General features: G+C 36.3%; 1 protein-coding gene across 1 annotated transcript; it reads right to left on the bottom strand.

Moving 5' to 3' along the window:
* Positions 1-16,157: 16,157 nt before the first annotated feature.
* Positions 16,158-17,296, bottom strand: LOC144631649 (adenosine receptor A3-like). The gene has a single exon (XM_078490133.1). It carries the CDS (start codon positions 17,222-17,224, stop codon positions 16,274-16,276), a length of 951 nt encoding a protein of 316 aa, XP_078346259.1. The 5' UTR covers positions 17,225-17,296; the 3' UTR covers positions 16,158-16,273.
* Between the last annotated feature and the right edge of the window lie 1,560 nt (positions 17,297-18,856).

Genomic DNA, 18,856 nt, shown 5'->3' with positions numbered 1-18,856 from the left:
CACAGCGACTTCCAACTTTTCGTGTTTTAAGCGAATTTTTCACACACATTATGCAAATGAGGCTGTAAACCGAGCAACGGTTGTTTTTAACAAAAACGGTTTAATCGTTGACTTACAGCATTGCAAGTCAAAAATTCAAGTCATTTCACAGAACGATCACTTGCAAACGTTTTAAGCGGTTAAAAACGGCGAATTATTCGTCCTGGAACTTTGAATTTGTTACGAATTAATTATGCAGTTTCGCTGTCTGCTAAACTTGGTCAGGTAAACTTACTAGTTGGATTGTGTACTCGTAGGTTTTGCTGATTTCTATTGTTAAGTTAACAGTTTTGTTACTTTTGGAATCTGAACATTTTCTCAGTATGTAATAAGTTCAATTTTAGCCATCACACATTGAAATCTAGGATTCCTTTATTTTAATTTAATTACTGACATCAATGTACGAAATTAAAAAAAATAATTTATCCTGTTACCGTAGCTGAGGACGGTACTTTGTGGCCCTAATTGCCTTTCTTCCTAGGGTGATTGCAATTAACCCGTGAAACAATATTTACCAGTTTGTGCGTAATAGTCTAAACTAAACAAAAGAAAACAATGGAATTAGTCTCTAATAGTATCTAAAAGTGTAATAGCTATTTCACGGGTTAACTGAAATCACTCTAATGAATTTCGTTTTTAACTTCTTTGTTACATACAAAGATATCAGTAAATTTTAGTATTACTCTGTGTATCAGTAGGTTATTTTAACACAAAAGCTCGCTCGTGCGAACTTAATTTTATTTACATACATCTTATACTCACAAACCCGTGGATATCGACGTTTAATTATCATCCCACTGCTCGAGATATATTCTCCTCCGTAAAAGGAAATAAAAATACTGCCTCATTGCAAATGAAATACTTTTCATAGAAATACTCTACTGAAAAAAATACTTTCAAGTCTGTTTCCTGGACTCAAACTTTATAGATCACTGGGGCGACTTTCACGGTGACAAAACGGAAACTGACGTGACACGGCCAGTAATTTATACCTAATCTGTTCAGAACTAATCGCGATCGCGTGGTTCTTTATCTAGGTTCGTTCGACTTTTTTGCTTATCCATTTGATTTTCATGTTTAGATGTGCTACCACACCTTATACAAATTTCAGTTTGCACAACTACCTCTAAGCTTATAACAAGAACGTCTCTGATCCCTGTTGCCACTACACGGTACAATTTACTACACCTTGAGATTATGTCATTCTTTTCCAAAAAAAGAAAAAAAACTCTTTCTCATTGCAAATAAAATACTTTTCATAGAAAATCTCTACTCAAAAAGCACTTGTCTGTTTTCTTGACACAAATTTAGATCAAATCGGTCAAAACGGAAACTAGCGTGACACGGCCAAACAATTATAACTAATCTGTTCAAAACTAATCGCCTGGTTCTTCGTCTAGTTTCTTTCGACTTTTTTGCATATCCATTCAGTTTTCATTTTTAGATGTGCTACCGCACCTTAAACAAATTTCAGTTTGCACAACTACCTCTAAGATTATAACCAGAAACGTCTCTGACCCCCCCCCCCCGCCCTCAGGAGGGAAGGGCTACCCCCATAATGGCCTAAACGGGGAGGCTCCGTCCGAAAGGGGTACCATTTTCATGCTTTAGGTATGTAAGAGTAGGAATCTCACAAGTTTAGGTAAATGAAAGCGAAGGGATATTGGTTATTTAGGTATTTAAAAGGAGGTTCAAGTTTAAATATTTCGAACAAACGCACCTTATGGCTTTTCGGTATTTTTAAACAAATTTAGCTTGTTGGAGCCAAAATAAAGTTGTCCCGGGTAGGTGAGTTATCCCTAGCAGAGCGTTTACAAGGCGCTAGGGTAACCTTAGCGCTCAGCAAGGGTTACCCTAGTGCTAGGGTAACCCTAGCTGCCTTGTAAACACGTCGATGAAAAAAAGATGAAATGTGGGAACGCTAGGGTAACCCTCCTGCCTGGGAAACCCTAGCACTAGGGTTACCCTACCTGCTTGTAAACAGGCACTAAGTAGAAATAGTAAGTACTAAGTACACTTAGTAGAGATAAGGGACAATAGAAACCGAATAGTCTGATTAGTCAAGGCTGATAGCCTAAGGACTGTTAGATTTTTTATAGGGCGGGGGGATGGAGGAGGGGGCATGAATTTTAGATGCTCGTTTTTTTTTTATTTTCTTACAGCCTGACAAGATATTTTTTGGTGCTCGCTAGAAATTTTTTCGGGTCTTTGCTTTCTTTTGGGATATACACCCTCCCCCATAAATCATCTTATGCTCCACCCCTAATTGCAAAGGCAAAAAAACCTAAGAAAGGGCCGGAGGGGTTTCAACAGTTATAAAAATTAGCGAGGTGGCTGTCTATCGATTCATCGCACTGAAGCAAGCAGAAAAGACCTGAAACGCCTCGTGAATCGCCACACTTTCCCGTTTGCGACAAAAAGCTCGACATCTTGTTTTGAAATTTTATTTTTGGAGCCAATTACAAAACTTTGGCTCAAACTAATTACATTATCACAGTGACAATACTTATCCGAGAACTGTCTCAAACATTAATTTAAAAATTCGTGCCATTATACCACACTATACACTAAACTATGAATAAAACTAGTTACAGAGTGACAATTTCAAATGTCTTTGGACATCCTTACAGCTGGTAACGTGAATTGTGGCAATAGAATTTTGACGGTACGAACCGTCGGGTTTTGCCGACGCAAATCTTGTTTGCATGAAACACGAAAAGTCACGCAAATAAAGTTGTAAAGCGCTAAGGAAGCTTAAGGAAGAAAGTGATCATAAAGACCGCGGGAATTCTGGCTAGGAAAAATGATTGCTGCTTTATGCAAAACAAGTTTATGAAAGTGACTTTGAACAGCAGATTAACTAACTAAAACTGCAACTTTATAAAGTGGCAACAAAACATGTCAACTGAAATACAAGGTCACAAATTGTTTATTTTAAGAGTTACATCACTCCAACTTGTTAGACCAGTTAAAACTGAAGGAATTTTCAAATATTACACCTTGAACGCTTTCAGATTTAGTAAGAACTTATTTGTTCTTCCCTTTTTAAATGAAAAACAGCGAGTTCCAAAAAGTTAGAACGGTTTGTTTGAAAACATCGGTCAAAGTTCAGCAGACAACACATTTTGCAAATCAATTGTGACATTTGTCTTAAAAGCATGCAAAGTTCAAGACAACTTAATTCGTCAATTTTAACCACTCATATCATTTGCAAGTTTTCTTTCTATAAAACTCCTTGTAATTTTCACCTACAATGTCGAAATTTTACAATTTAACCGTTTTTATTGAAAACAACCGTAGTTGGGTTTACAACCTCATTTGCATAATGTGTGTGAAAAATTCGCTTAAAACACGAAACGTTAGAAGTCGCTGTGACGAAAGAAGGTAAGAAGTGCAAGGTATTTTTAGATTTCTGTGCTCCCTGGCATCCATTTAGTAGAATTCAGGTGGAATTTAGAATGGTCTGGTCTGGACTTGGAAATTAAAGGCCAGCAAAGTCAGGGTACATTGGCATGTTTATAAAAAGCGATCTGACGGATGTTGAGACATAAATTTTTCCAAACCTGAAAATTTAAAAAAATATTAAAACAAACATGATTTCACAACCCTTTAAGGACCACCTTTCATGGGATTATAATAGTTTTCTGTTGCGGTCGGCGGTTTTTGTGTGCCGAGCTCGTCAACTTGTGCAGTTTTTCGTTGTAGCGACCATCAAAATTTAGCCTTTTAGTCGCCTTAGCTGTTATAGGCTCTGAAAAAAAAAACATTTTAACGTATTTCAAAAAACTAATGCCGTTACATTTACTTATAAACCAAGATAGTTCACTGGGCAAAGTTTGAAGGAAAACTTCCTTCCGACCCAAAATGCGATGGTCCGCTTTAAAGGACATCGCCACTTAAAATTGGTCAATAGTTCGATTTGCTGGCCACAACTGGAAAATAGTTCCATTTTCTGATTACAAGTAGTCAATCATTCAATTTGTTGACCAAAACTGGCCAAAAGTTCAATTTGCTGATCCAACTGGTCAATAGTTCAATTTGCTGATCACATCTGGTCAATAGTTCAATTTGCTGGTCCAATTGGTCAATAGTTCCATTTGCTGATTAAAATTGGTCAATAGTTCCATTTGCTGGCAACAACTGCTAAATAGTACCATTTGCTGTTTAAAACTGGTCAAACATTCAATTTGCTGACCAAACGTGGCCAATATTTTTATTTGCTAACTACAGCAGGCTATTAGTTGCATTTGCTGACTAGAGCGGTTTTCACTTGAGTGTCAAAAGTAAATTGCGTTTGCTTTGGTTTTGCATTACTACGCTTAGTGATTGGCTAAAAAATATCGCGCCACTTTCTCAGCCAATCAGAACTAAAACCAAAACCAATCGTGACTCGCTCCGCACGTTTTCCCGCGCTTCGTGCCAATTACATGTATTTGCTTCGAGTTTTGATTGGTTCACTGGATTGTCTGTGTCCTCTGTGATTGGCCGGAGTAATTACTTTGGTTTTGGTTTTACGACACTCAATTGAAAACTGCTCTAACAGTGGACAATAATTGCATTTGCCAACTAGCTGATCATGCCTTAGCGTAAGTTTAACTTACAGAGTGCGCACGTTGTATAGAGTGTATAGTGCTATATAAGATCGTGACATCTACTTCAACCTCCACAGTGGTGTTTCAGGATAACAAACACTAAGAAGACCTTGGAAGCTTCTATAGAATAAGTTGGCGAGGCAAAGAAATGGTGCCTTTGATTTGATGATTAGTTTAGACTTGGGAACATACTTTGAATGATGTTTACCACAGAGCGTCGAATGTTTCTCATTTTCCAACAATAAACAATTGGGTTCATCGTCGAACTAAGAAATACCACTGTCAATGTGAAGATTAAACAATCACTGAGAACGCTTCGTGTTCCCGGACCGTAAATTATAGCAGCAGTAATGGCACAAAAATGCGGACAGTAACAAACAAGAAATACGAGGTATACATAGAACATGCTGACGGCAGATTTACTTACACTTGCAATATTAGCTATTCCTCTATTCTGTGCTACTTGTTGTAATTGGGAATGAATTTGATTTTTATGTCTCCGTACAATTAAATATATCTTCAAATATACTAGAGATATGCCAGCAAGGAAAACCATTCCATTAATAGCATACACGAGGTGAATAACATCTGGGTTAATCGAAAGATATAACAACGGAGTGAAAGCGCTAAATAACCATATTAAGATCACTGTAACAATTACACGTTTGTGAGTCACAATTTGCTGGTATCGTAAATGAAACTGAACCGCCGCAAACCTGTCTCCAGTTAAAGCCATGATACTTAGAAACGAAGCTGAACAGAACACGCCCAAAATACTAAGGAAAGTGGTATTGGCGACACAGCCACTATTAGTCTGTAGTAACGCCATTATCAGCAATGCCATGTAGTAAGGCTGGCCAAATAAACCAACACAGAGATCTGACACAGCAAGGCACATGAGCAGTGTTTTTAAAGGCTTTGACAGCGACAAAGTTTTTCGTATGGCGAGGATAGTTATAAGGTTGAACACGATGGCGGTACATGAAAACAAAGCGTTGAAGACACAGTTCATGATGTATGTCGAGTATGAGCTATCCACTTTGGAACTTGAAGGCAAGTGTTGCAGCGATGCATCACAAAATGAATCTTTCATAATGTATTCTTTTAAGAAAAACTAGTGTTGGTGTCCTTTTTTCAACTCAAAGATATCGAAATTTCTGGTAGACAATATATCAACAAGAGCTGCTAGCTTTGTTGAAATGTTAAGCGGAATGAACAAATCAGACACCTGCTTATAAGATTGTAAACCTCTCTACTGAAATATGCAAATGAGAATATTTAACAAGAGTAAATACGTCACATTTCAATACCAACTACATTTGCCTTAGACGTCGGAAGCTTTTATTAACTAAGCGTTTTCTTAAACGATCGGAAATGAATATATTTATGATGTAGGATATCTTAATTTCAATGTATATTTCAGGGCTTACTAACGTAAAACCGGACGAAACAAGAAAAAAAAATGGTAAAACATTTAAGTGTATGACAATTCAGTTTTATCCGAGCTGTCATTAAAGACATGCACACTCCAACTTTTAATTAAAATCTGGAAAAGTGCTTTATAAATTTTAAAGACAAAACTAACATTACACTGTCACATCGGTGTGCACACAGCAGGTATAAACTTTAAAAACAAGTTAGTCCAGTCACATAACATGGGTATGTAGCTAATACAAGAAATTATGGCGAAGGAACGGTGCCTGGTGAAAACAACCGCCAACCTTGGAACTCTTCAATTAATTAAAGTTGCTGCTTAAGAAATCGTTTCCAAATTGAAGCTCAATATTGTTTCGCTGCCATTAAACTCGCATTTCCATGTCGAGTGTCGTTCGATTCTGTCGAGATGGAATCCTAGTGTGAGTTTCTGTTATTTTTAGCTTTATACTCAAGGCTGCGATTATCAGTCGTGTTCGTTTTTTCTCAGTAAACAAACGCAAGAGAGTCTATCCGTGCGAGTTGGAGCCTTTCTGTCCAATTAAGTTGAAATGCAGAGCAGCTCAGACATTTCAAATCAAACATCCATTATTAGTTTTATGTTCTAAAGCATACATCGAAAGTGCTGATATCCTAAGCTTTAATTGAAAGGCTTTTTATGAGCTCTCTAAACTTTGAATTGATCTGAGTATTGTTGTTTGAGGATGGACATTTGGCTAAATATAATATACGTTAAATGAAATATATTTTTAAGAGTAGTTAGAGCATGTTAGGCACCAATGCCTCACCGAGAAGGTGACATTAAACTGAAACCTACAAAGATGAATATACTATATTTTAATATAAAAGTTTAACATCGTTGGTATATTTGGCATTAAATTACCGCAACCTGGAATATACATTTTTTGAGTCTTTTAGCACTATGATATGAACCTTATTGACCGTTAAGATCATTTGGAAAATTATGCGAATCTTAAAGTAGCTATAGCGTCTATCATTTCTCCAACATCAAATGTCATTTCTGTAAAGCAGAACTGCATTCAGATGACCACAGAAACTGTACGACTAGAAGGTTCTAAATATGACGTATTTTCATGGCGTTCAGTAAATACTCAGTTTTGACTTGGAAATATATTCCGAAAAGTGATAATTACATTACGGCGGATATGCTTTATCTTCCAAAAACAGATAACAGGGTTCAAAGATGATTTAAAAAATACAACTGTCAATGTGAAGGTTAATAACTGCTTTGTAGCCATAGTTTGGCCGTGTATTATAATGAAAGTTAACATGCAAAACTGAGGCAAATAGCAAACTAAAAACACGAGGTATAGATAGAAAATACTGACTGCAGATTTTCTGAGACTCGCAATATTTGCTAATTCACCATTCTGTGCTAGTTGTTGAAGCTGGGCTTGAATTTGTCTTTTGTGCCGCCGTACAACCAAATAAATCTTCAAAGATACCACGGAAGCAACCAAAAGACAAGCTGTTCCTATTGCAACTACGATAAAGTGAACAATGTTCGGGTGCAGTAAAGTAAATGCTAACGGATAGAAAGTGGCACATAACACCCAGATTGACACCCAGATTGAGATCACCACAGCAACAACGCGCTTGCGAGTCACGAGTTCCTGGTATCGCAGATGCAATTGTATTGCCATAAATCTGTCCACACTTAGTGCCATGATGGTCAAAAACGAAGCTGCACAAAAGGCGTTTAAAATAATAACATAGACAGTATTGGTGGCACATGTAGGGTCTTGTTGTTGTGACGCCATAATCAGCAATGCGATGTAAAAAGGTTGACCCAGTAAACCAACACCAAGATCAGAAACAGCAAGACTTAGGAGCAAAGCTTTTAGCCGTGGCTCTAACAGCGATGACGTTTTCCGCAATGCGTGCATTGTTAAAATGTTCAACACGATGTTTGTGTAAAATAAGAAAGCGTTCAAAACACAATTGGCGATAAACGAAGAGAAGAGATCGTCAGCTTCGGCACTTGATGGCAGGAACTGCAGTAACGCACCACACCAAGCTTTTCTCATATTCCCTGGATGGTTTTGACATTGGTCATGATCATTTAAAATCTTCCGTGGACCTTTTTAAAAACGATTTTTTTAAAAATCTTTAAGCATGGATAAATCTATTTTCTTGTTTTAAAATGAAAAGAGTCTCCTCCCCTGAATCTGTGCAAAGACCAACTCTTTATAGACAAAACTTGTTCAAATCTCATTACCTTTTCATCATAATAATAACAAAAAAAAAACATCGTCGTTAGGCAAAATATTTGTTTTGTGATGTTTTGTGAGTGGCACAGTGTTTTATCATTTACTAAAAAAAGATTTTCCAAAAGAAGACTAAAGACCATGAAATCAGGAAAAAAAGAACTAGCTGAAGAACTGCTGTGGTCTTTTTCAGTACACCCCAAAATAATAACTACAGGCTTATTTCAATTTAACGGCATCGTAAGTAAGATCCATTAGACTAAAAGCATTGAACGTAATTAAGCCAGACTATATATATATATGAACTTGTCTCATGCATTCAATAAAACGTTCATTTGCGGATTGATGACAAATCATTAAATACTATCTTGAGTTGCTAAAGGGGCTTCGTCGCCGGAAAAACTTTGGCATCAACAAAAATTATAATTTGGGAAGCCACGATGAGAGTGAACTTTGAACTAGAGGAAAACTAGAGAGAAACACTAAGTCAATAGGTACGTTTAAGATGCGTAATAACGAGCTTACCCAACCTCGGATATTAATTAAATTTGTTGGGCCTTGAAAAACAGTTTAAACTGTGCTATATCGTAATTGTCAGGTCACATAAAGCAAGGCTAAGGAGCAAACCTAGCGCTTGTACAAGCCATGACAACGACGAATTTCAAGACAAACATTGTTTGAAGTAATGACGGTGTAAAACAAATACGAGATCAAAACACTGTTAGCGATGCATATGAAACGCAGTTTTTCCGCTTCGGTGCTCGAGGGCTGGTAGGATTTCTCGTCATCTAAGCTCACTACAGAACATGCTTAAGGTGATATCATTTTGTCCGCCATAACTTCTTAAATTCAACAAAAAGACAGTTTTGTATTCCAGAAGAACACCTGCATATGTTTCCTTTCAATTAAGTTCACAAATTAATGAACGAACACATGTAGATATTTATGGAAAGTGATGTTATCCACTTTTACTACATCATAGTTGTTTGAACTTTTGAAAGGAGCTTCCTGATCTTAGAACATGAATAATAATTAATTTTGATATTAATTATGTACGTATGTGTCATTTAATTAATTTTTTCAATTTTTTTTTCAATTAATTTCCATCACTCCAAATTGGTTTGAACTCTGGAACCAAAGACGGAACTATACTAAAACAAGAAGCTTGAGAAGCTTGAGAAGCTTAAAATCGGGCGCTTAATAATTAGCTATCTGTTTTGACTTGAAAGGCAGGGTACAGTACAGTAAAAATCACTGCAAAAACAGTCACTTAAACCTATTCAGGCCAGGGTGGGGCGGGGGGGGGGGGGGCTTTTGAGGCCCTCGCTGACTTTTGACGCTTATAACTTTTTCAAGATTCAACCAAACGCTGCCAAACTTTGCGCGTTTATCGAAAATTTATCTCGCAATAATTTGGTAGGATTAGTTATTGTGCCAGTAACTTGAAATCACCATGGCAACGTCATTTTGACAGGCTTGTTTTCCCAAATTTGAATTTTTCGTGTTTCTATTTAATAATGAAAATCTGGAATATTACTCAATGACATAAATGGTCTCAATTTATAAAAATATATTTCGCACAATACAAATAAACGATTGAACTAGACGTCTAGAAAATATAAATTTGTAACACTTAGCAAAGTGCAGCCTTTTAATAAAGGCGGGGTTTTACCTGAAGACCAAGTTTTCCAACGCTTTAGGTGGCTGACGCATTTCAGTATTTTCCAGTCCTTACACTTCAATGGAACAGTATACAACTCCTAATCAGGTACTATTGTCAAGAAAATGATCACAACTTATTGACCAATGATTAGGTATTTGTTTCATACCATTACTGTAATAGAAACTGGTGAAGAATAGTAGTACTGACCCAAAGTATAAGGGCTGGAAAACACTGAAAACCATTTCAGCCGCGTTTCAAGGAATCCAAAAAAGGGGATGTCTGGGAGGCGATAGTTTTTCTCAAAGGATTAGTAAAATGTAGACAAATAAGAAATATTGAAGATTTAATGTGATTTTAAAATTTGAATTTGAAGTTAAAAATTGGTGGACGGACACCAAACAGTCTCCTGACAACCCGGAGTGCTCTTGCGAGGGGGTCAACTGTTTGAAGGTGTTTCCATTCTTTTCTTCAATCCCTTCTTTAAATCTCTTAAAGTTCCATTCAAATTCAGGTAGAACCCCATCTTAATTTTTGTTCTTGTGAGAAAACAACAGAAGTCAAAGGTTGCGTGATATAACCAAGCATGGATTTTAATTCTCCCTCCCTTTCCATCTCCTTAGCCTTTCACCCCCACCTGTCCCTCCCTTTCTACTCTCATTCAATTTAATGTTTGTTTAAATTTCCTAACCAATTCAGTATCGTACTAATCTGTGCCAAGCAATCAGATAATATCAGAAATTTGCCTTAATTTTGATCTCCCATTCCAAGACCTTGGAGTATAAACCGCTAATAAAACAAAACACACTGATAATAATTCTCTGAGGTTATACACCTTGCAGTATTAACGTACTAACAAACTTGATAACAAACCCCATGTCGTACTAAGGATTTTTACTGATCAACATAGAAAATGTGTTCACAATGGTTTGTTCCCAAAACGTTTTTTACTGTACAGAGCGTCTGTTTATTGACCTGTAACTTGTATACCGTATTGAAAAATTCAGAACGAACCGACTTCTGCCCGCTACCATACAGCCGTTTACTGGCAGTCTTTGAAAATCCTGAATTTCGTCAAAATGAACCAAAATAAAGTTTTAAAATTTCCTTTATCAATATGGTTCTTATCTTTTTATTCAATTCTATAAACTGCTTTTATGCAGTACTGTCCACAAAGATTTTAATTTCCTCAAAGTTTCGGGACAAATGGATACAAAATATTTCGTGCAGAATGTAATTTGATTAAGCGAATGTTTTCACGTCTATAAATACTTCAAGCAGTGAATGAAAAACCGTTTTGTTTTCATCGATGAGAACCACTTTCAAATAGTTATGCATAAAAAATAACAATCAGATCAGAATACAATAATTATTAATGTAAGGTCTGACGCTATTATGTCTCGGCAGAGATACTTCTTTTTTGCAAGTTCAAATGTATGCAAATTTCGTGTGAAATGTAATTCGATTTCATTGCCTTGTTTACGAACTCATTCTCAAGAAAGTTGTATTTTCGTGAATTAAACCAATTGGCCTGTTTTGTTTTCCTGATCATGTTTGTCTGTGATTTTTACCAAACATGTGGTCTTTTTTTCGGAACTTTAAGTTGTACAAAAATTCCTATTTTAAACACAGATGTCACTTCCGGAATTTCTCATCTAAAATTCAATTGGTATTTAATTATAATTATTCGAAGTTTTCATTTTCAAGTCATCTTTTTATTCGATAGCTTTACTGATCTCGTAAAAAATTCATTCAAGTTCACACCAATACTGTACACTGCCAATGTTTTGCTGATGTCTTGAGAAGTGTCTTACTAACGTCACTAGTCAAATCTAAAATATATCCAAACCAAGTTGTGCAAACATTCTAATCTTTGTGACAGGCGACTTTGACGCCCAACTGTGCGGAAATGAAAATCGACATACTTCTTGCTAAATATATAAAAAATAGTTTTAAAGTGGAGTCCGCCTCAAAAAAATGTACCACCAGATCACACTGCTATTTGTAGAAACCTGCAAAGCGTCTAGTTTCAAAAGTTTCCCACAAAAACATTGCGTGACATCAATGACGTTACCCCTTTTATTTACAAAAATAGCTTCAACTTGTCAAAGCAACTACAGTTTCACAATGGTGATTATTAGTACTTTACCCCTTAAGCTTTTTCCTCTGTCCTCCCGCCGAAGCAAAGAAGAGAACCAGATTGCAGATTAGCCCAAAAGTCGACCCAGTATTCCTACAACGATTTACTGTCAAAACTCAAATGAAACCGATTGGTCCAGGCTATCCCCGTAATTTTTAGCCGACAGGAGACTATCGTCTAGGACGACCAAAGGGTAAGCTATAAATCGGCCACGCCCGATTAACAAAACATGCCGTTATGACGCCGGAAATCCAGCTCACGCATACTATACCCCGTGACTCACGCAAACCTCCGACTTACGTGCTACTACAGTCATTCCTTTCTAAACATTTTTTTTGACCACCACCGTACCTTTCTACCCAAAAAACTCATGAAACCGCCCGGTTTTAACCTGTTTTAACCTTTCAAAAATTAGAGCGTTCGAAACTAAATAAGATCCGTAATCACAAACAACGTACAGCCGTTTACCAGCACTCTTTAAAACTCCTGAAACCCTTCAAAATCAGGCAAAATAAATCTTTGAAATAACCTTTATCAATGTTTCTTATTTTTTATTCAGTTCTATAAAATGCCTTTCATACACTACTGTCAAACAAAAATTTCAATTTCCTCAAAGTTTCAAGACAAAAGAATAACAAATATTTCGTGCACAATGTAATTTGATTAAGCCAATATTATCACGTCTAAAAATACTTCAAGCAATTCAGTGAAAACCCGTTTTTTTTTTCGTATCAACGAAAACCACTTTCGAATAATCAATACATGAAAATAACAATAAGATCAAAAGGAAGAAAGGAACCTTTCTAATTATTTGAAGACTTTCAAAGCCGTGATATTATGCATCCAATCCGCGATAAAATTTAATTACAACAAAATCCAAGTTCTCATTTTGAAGTCCATTTTTTTCAGTTGATACCTTTATCCAACTTGTGAAAAATTCCATTCAAGTTCCTATTAATACTGTACATTCCCAATGTTTTGCTCAGGTCTTCAGAAGCGTCTTACTAACCAAATCTAAAATAATTCCAAAACATGCTGTACAAACATTCTACTCTTTGTGACAAACGACTTGACGACCAATTGTTCAGAAATGAAAATCGACACAGTTCTTGCTAAATAAAAAAAAAAGTTTTATGGCGGAGTCAGGCTCAAAAAATATACCGCAAGATCACACCCCCATTCATAATCAGAAACCAGCAAACCATCTAGTTTGCTAAAAAAAAACACTGCGTGACATCAATGACGTTACCTTTTTCATTTACAAAAATAACTTTAACTTGTCAAAGTAAGTGCAATTTCACAATGATGAATATCAGTACAGTATGGGGCCCAGTTCTCGGCCGGGTCCAGTTCTCGGCCACTTTGTGTTTAACGCGTTTTTTCACACTCCAGTTGAATTAAAAGAAAAAGGTATTTCCTTCAAACGATAGACTGATTCATGTGCTTTAAGTATTTTGAGTTTGATCGTTCAATTCGATATAGAAAGCTCACACGTCGAGTTTACGCGGAGGTAGGTGAATTTGCATTCCCGAAAAATTTGTTTGTTTACGGCTCCTTAAAATTCATGGATGTAGTTAAATTCGTATTTTATCCAAAAGCCCCCACCATACGAGCTAATTTTTGGCATGTGAAACGTAGAATAATTCAGCTTTCTGCTTTAGTTAACTTTTCGTTGAACCGTTGTATTTTTTGGTCTTAATTTACTTCGAAATTTTTTCTTGCGACGTTTGCGTATTTGCCAGTTCTCGGCCACCCTGCTCGCTATCACAGCTTAGCGCTTGGTTTTTAATATAATTTCATCTGCTGCTGCCAGAATGAAAGAAATAAATGTTTTAAAAATAAAGTTCAATCTTATCTCTAAGTTTTGAGCTGACTCTTGTCTTGTCTATTATTTCTACAACACCTAAATCTTTCAAGACCTTTTCACTGCAAAATAAACCATCTAAATGCACGGGTCACACAATGCGGTTTTGCCAGAACCTGCACATAGGCAACTAGGCGCGTTAAAATCCTTCTTTTCTAAAGTAAAACAAAGCCTCATAAAAATAATTTGGGATCGATATAACATAAATAGGTTTACAGAGTGATTTTATGACTGTGAAAATTAATTGAGCATTTTTTTTACAGATAATTACGCACAAGCTTTTTAGTGGCCGAGAACTGGGCCCACAAATGGAGCTTTTATTTTTATTATTGCTCGGGCAAATTAATTTTTGACCGGTCGATAGCTTTACACCAAAAAGCTGAATAATGTAGCTAGCTCTGGGAGAAATTTCAAGTTCCTGCGGTTCTTCTGAGGTAAGAAATACAAGTTTACGTCAAAAGTGGCCGAGAACTGGGCCCCATACTGTACTTTGCCCCGTAAGCTTTTTTCTCTGTCCTTCCGCCGAAGCAAAAAAACACAACCTGATTACACATTAACCCAAAAGTCGACCAAGTGTGCCTGCAACGATTTCCTGTCAAAACTAAAATGAAAACCATTGCGGTATGCGTCACCCGTAGCGGTTTTGTAACAACCCCAAGCTATCCCCGTCTTTTTGGCCGCGCCAGGAGACTATGCTCTAGGACGACCAAAGGGTAAACTATAAATCGGCCACGCCCGATTAATAATATGTCTTAAATTAAACCACAGATGACATCAAAGTTATTTCGACGGGAAATTTTTAGAACCAGCACAATTTAGTTTCTTGATTTTGATCAATAAACTTGGTAACATGCATTGGTCTTTTGTACCTCTTTATTGAATACCACCCTCGATTTGGAACACGAGTTATACAAGTTCTGAAGGCGCGAGAACTAATATGATTGAGTTTCCTTTATTTGGTTAGCTGAGTTTAGTTGTGGAAAGGCTATTGGCTAATTTCGCACATCGTATTTGTCATTTCAATATGATAAGAGTTTTTTTCTTTGTTCCACTTGATGTAAGAAAATAAATTTTAAAAGATCCAGTCAGTCCATAGCACTGAACACCTGGCCTTGATTAAACTACATGTAAAAAGCAAACTTTTTAATAAAGCGGACATATAGCTTATGGTTGTACGTCCGTGGTGGCAAACATGTTATTTGTGTTAGCCGTCCATAGAATGTGGAGGCACATCGAGAACATATCCTCTAATTAATTCTTTTTTATTATTCCCCTAACCTGACTTCTGATATTATGCAAGATACTGTAAGGAGAAAGCAGTTTTTTTTTCACTGTTGGACATAGCCAGTTTTCCATCAAAACAGAAAACAAGTGACTCGCTGGCCTGGTTAATACAATTTGCTAATAATGTAATTCGTTTCTAATACCGTACTTTTTCAAGCACATTTTTGAAACACCTTTAACGGAACAGTTGCTGCCAGAGTAGGTATAATAATGTAAAGTCAAGGCTTGTCAGTGTACATATCACTGTACGTGGGTAATGTTAGGTTGGCAATTTGGTTTAATTTGTTAGTGACAAATTCGTTGATGGTGCCACTGAAGTGCTAAAATGTTCTTCCCATGCTTCGCACAGTTTAACAAGTCGATGCAAGAATCGAATTAAACAACTACTGGTATTTCAATGAACGGTGCAAGGTTTTGCAGAACCACACAAAGCGTAAATAAGCAAAACAAACGTTGTGAGTCAATTTGATTTAATTTACAGCTAATTGTAACGATACTGTTATACGAATGTCACAGGCGTTTGGACTTACGCAGTTTTGTGAAATATCCCGGATGCTCTGTCTAGTGGACTTTGAACTGCAACAACTCTACAGAGATGTAAAACCTTACAAACTGTGAACTAGGAATCGTGATATTGTCAGTGATAATACACACACATTACTCTTAGGCGTCCGTGAAGCATACGTTTTTGCGTTTCATTTTCAAACTAATTTGAATTTATTGCAGCAGGAATAAATTACAACCTTTCATTTGACTATTAAAAGTTGTTGCGAATCGTAATAATTCATAATTCATAAAATAAAATGTTAAACTATTATCATAAAATAATGTGCAACTTTTGAGGTCACTACATGAATGTGGTACAGTTCCAAAGTGCAGCAGTATTCATTATGTTACGACTGTGTCCTGGCTTTGACAGCATTCGTTGTGGTTTCGAGGCATGTGCATGAAGAATTAGTTTGCAACACGTTAAGATTAAAAACGACAAAATAAATTTTCGTTCTAGGAACAAAACAAGCATGTTCAACAATTTTATCTCAAGCTTCTATGGTTTTCTGTTTCCGAGTGTAGAGAAAATATATTTCTTAGAATGTCAACGATAGCGTGTCGAATGTGTCTCATCTTCCAACAGTAAATAACAGGATTGAGAGTTGAATTGAGGAACACCAGCGTCAAAGTGTAAACTGAAAGTCCTTTAACAGTGGTACTTTGCCCGGATATTGTAATGACAACATAACTACAGATCTGTGGCAAATAACAAGCCATAAACACCAGATATACATAGAATGTACTGATGGCAGATTTTCTGATCCTCGCAACATTTGTCATTTCGTTATTCTGTGCTTGTCCTTGTTGTACTTGAATAGTTTCAATTTGATTTTTGTGGTGTAGTACAGCCAAGTAAATCTTGTAGTTGAGGAGCGTTGTGGTTACGAGGCAAAGAACTTCAACGATGGCAAAAACTACGTAAGAAACGATTGTCGGCGTCCACAACATCATCAAAGAGAGAAATGTACTGAACACCCACTTTGTTATCACCACAGCAACAACACGCTTGTGAGTCACAAGTTCCTGATATCTGAGATGAAGACGAATAGCTAAGAATCTATCTACACTGATGACCATAACACTGAAGAACGAAGCAAAAGAAAACAAAGTTAAGATGTTGGTAAAAGCAGTATATGTTGCACAGCTTGGATTGTTTTGTTGTGACCACTTCACTGTCAATGCGATTGCAAAAGGTTGAACCAGTAAACCAACACCAAGATCAGAAACAGCAAGACTCAGGAGCAATGCTTTTAAAGACTTTGTCAATGATGTCGTTTTCCTCATCGCATTGATTGTTAAACTGTTCAGCATGATGGCGGTGTAGGACAAAAATGCGTTGAAGATACAAGCAGCGATGTACCACGGAAAGAGACTTTCAGCTTCGGAGCTCGAGGGCTGGTATTGTAGCAATTCATCGCACAGTGAATTTGTCATGATTTTCAGTCGATCGATTTTTTTAATATAATCCTCAACCTTTCGTATTCAAAATGCTATGGTCGTGGCGCGTTTTTTTTTTTCATCCAACAGATTCAGTTTATATTAGCTGATGATGACAAATATCAATAGTCCGAATGAATAGGCACCAGCAAACGTCTGTGAATTAAAAATTAATTCTGTTTAGACGATGTTAAAATCGAACTGAATCTTAAAAAGGTATTAGTGTTATATTATTTCTTCAGCTGGTTTTATTTCTGTATTTGAGATTATATCCGTAGTACGTTTCATTGCTCTTTGAGGGTGGATGTAAATCGTACCATAAAACCTTTACTTTTTTTAATAGAAAACAACCCAGTTCATTATACTTTAGACAAATTTAGCCTTTCAAATTATTTATGGCGCCGTCCGTTCGACACTTACAGTTTTAAAATTACTGAGAATCAAACAAAAACGACGAACAGAAAGCAATTTGTCGCCAAGTGAATGCTCTAACTAATTAGAAAGAACGAAAAATAAAGCTGTACATTTATGGTGTAAATATCTCGTTAAGTTTAGTTCGAAATTTGCATAAATAAAAATTAGTTTAGACAACGGATTGAACCATTTTTCATCGCTATTTCAATTTCAAACTCGCCGTCCTCTTAATTGGCGCCTCTAATATTTCCTTTCATTGACTAATCAAGAGCCTTGTCCAACATGTGAAGTAAATTTAATTGATTATCTCTTACTGTGTATCAGAAACGCAGAATTGCAAATTTTGCATAACTCGGACAAGTAGAAAAGTCAGCATGTGTCATCAAGAACACCACCTGACGTCCGTTTTACTTCTTTGACATCGTTTTTAATTAAAATTAAAAGTGGACGTTTCTGTTTTACCAAAGCGAAACTTTATCAAGACGCAGCAAAATCTGTGGCGCTTTATTAACTTTGTAAGTTGAAAAAAATACAGGAAGAAAGCAAGCGAAAATATATTCCTCTCCCATCTCCTTTAATCTGTATTATGGCGGAAAGTTTTAACTAACGAGAAGATCCGAAACAATTGCGGAGCGTAGCATTGTATTCAGTCAAATTAACTAAAAGAAAACCATTTTATTTGTATTTATTTTATATCACACTAGATGGAGAAAGAAAAAAGAAGAGAAATTACCAGATGGAATTCAAGAAGCCTTGCTTACCAGTCGCTCGGCTGCAATAGACAAATAGAAACTGTTATTAGCTACACGGATGAAGAGAAAGAGATTCATATGCGAAGATAATTTCACCATCAGTGGTGTTTGATTATACCGTCACACACAAAAAATGCCTCATCATCTCAAATATTCATTGTGCCAATGAAAGTGCCCGACATACTGGAATTGACAAGCCTTGTCCAAATATAAGTTATAAGGTTGAAGTAATATCCCTAATTTTGTGAACGGAAATGTTTTGGTTTTCGGATCTTCCCGTAATTTGTTTGATGGTACTCAACTTTGATCAGTCTTCCGGTCGTTTGACATGTTATTTTTGGGCAAAGAAAACGTTCTTTTTATTTGACGATTTTACTACTTGTAAATATCTTTGGTAAAAATGTCTTGTCGCGATAAAAAAAATGTAAACATATTGCCTTTCTATTTTTTATATAAGGTGAAC

Source organism: Oculina patagonica, chromosome 12 (assembly GCF_052425735.1).
Source record: "Oculina patagonica isolate OP01 chromosome 12, crgOcupat, whole genome shotgun sequence".
NCBI classification, from domain to species: Eukaryota; Metazoa; Cnidaria; class Anthozoa; order Scleractinia; family Oculinidae; genus Oculina; species Oculina patagonica.
This window is presented reverse-complemented; position numbering and strand designations above follow the sequence as displayed.

Bases quoted from the DNA above. Each gene is read 5' to 3' on its own strand.
- LOC144631649 (XM_078490133.1), bottom strand. From the start codon at position 17,224: ATGACAAATTCACTGTGCGATGAATTGCTACAATACCAGCCCTCGAGC.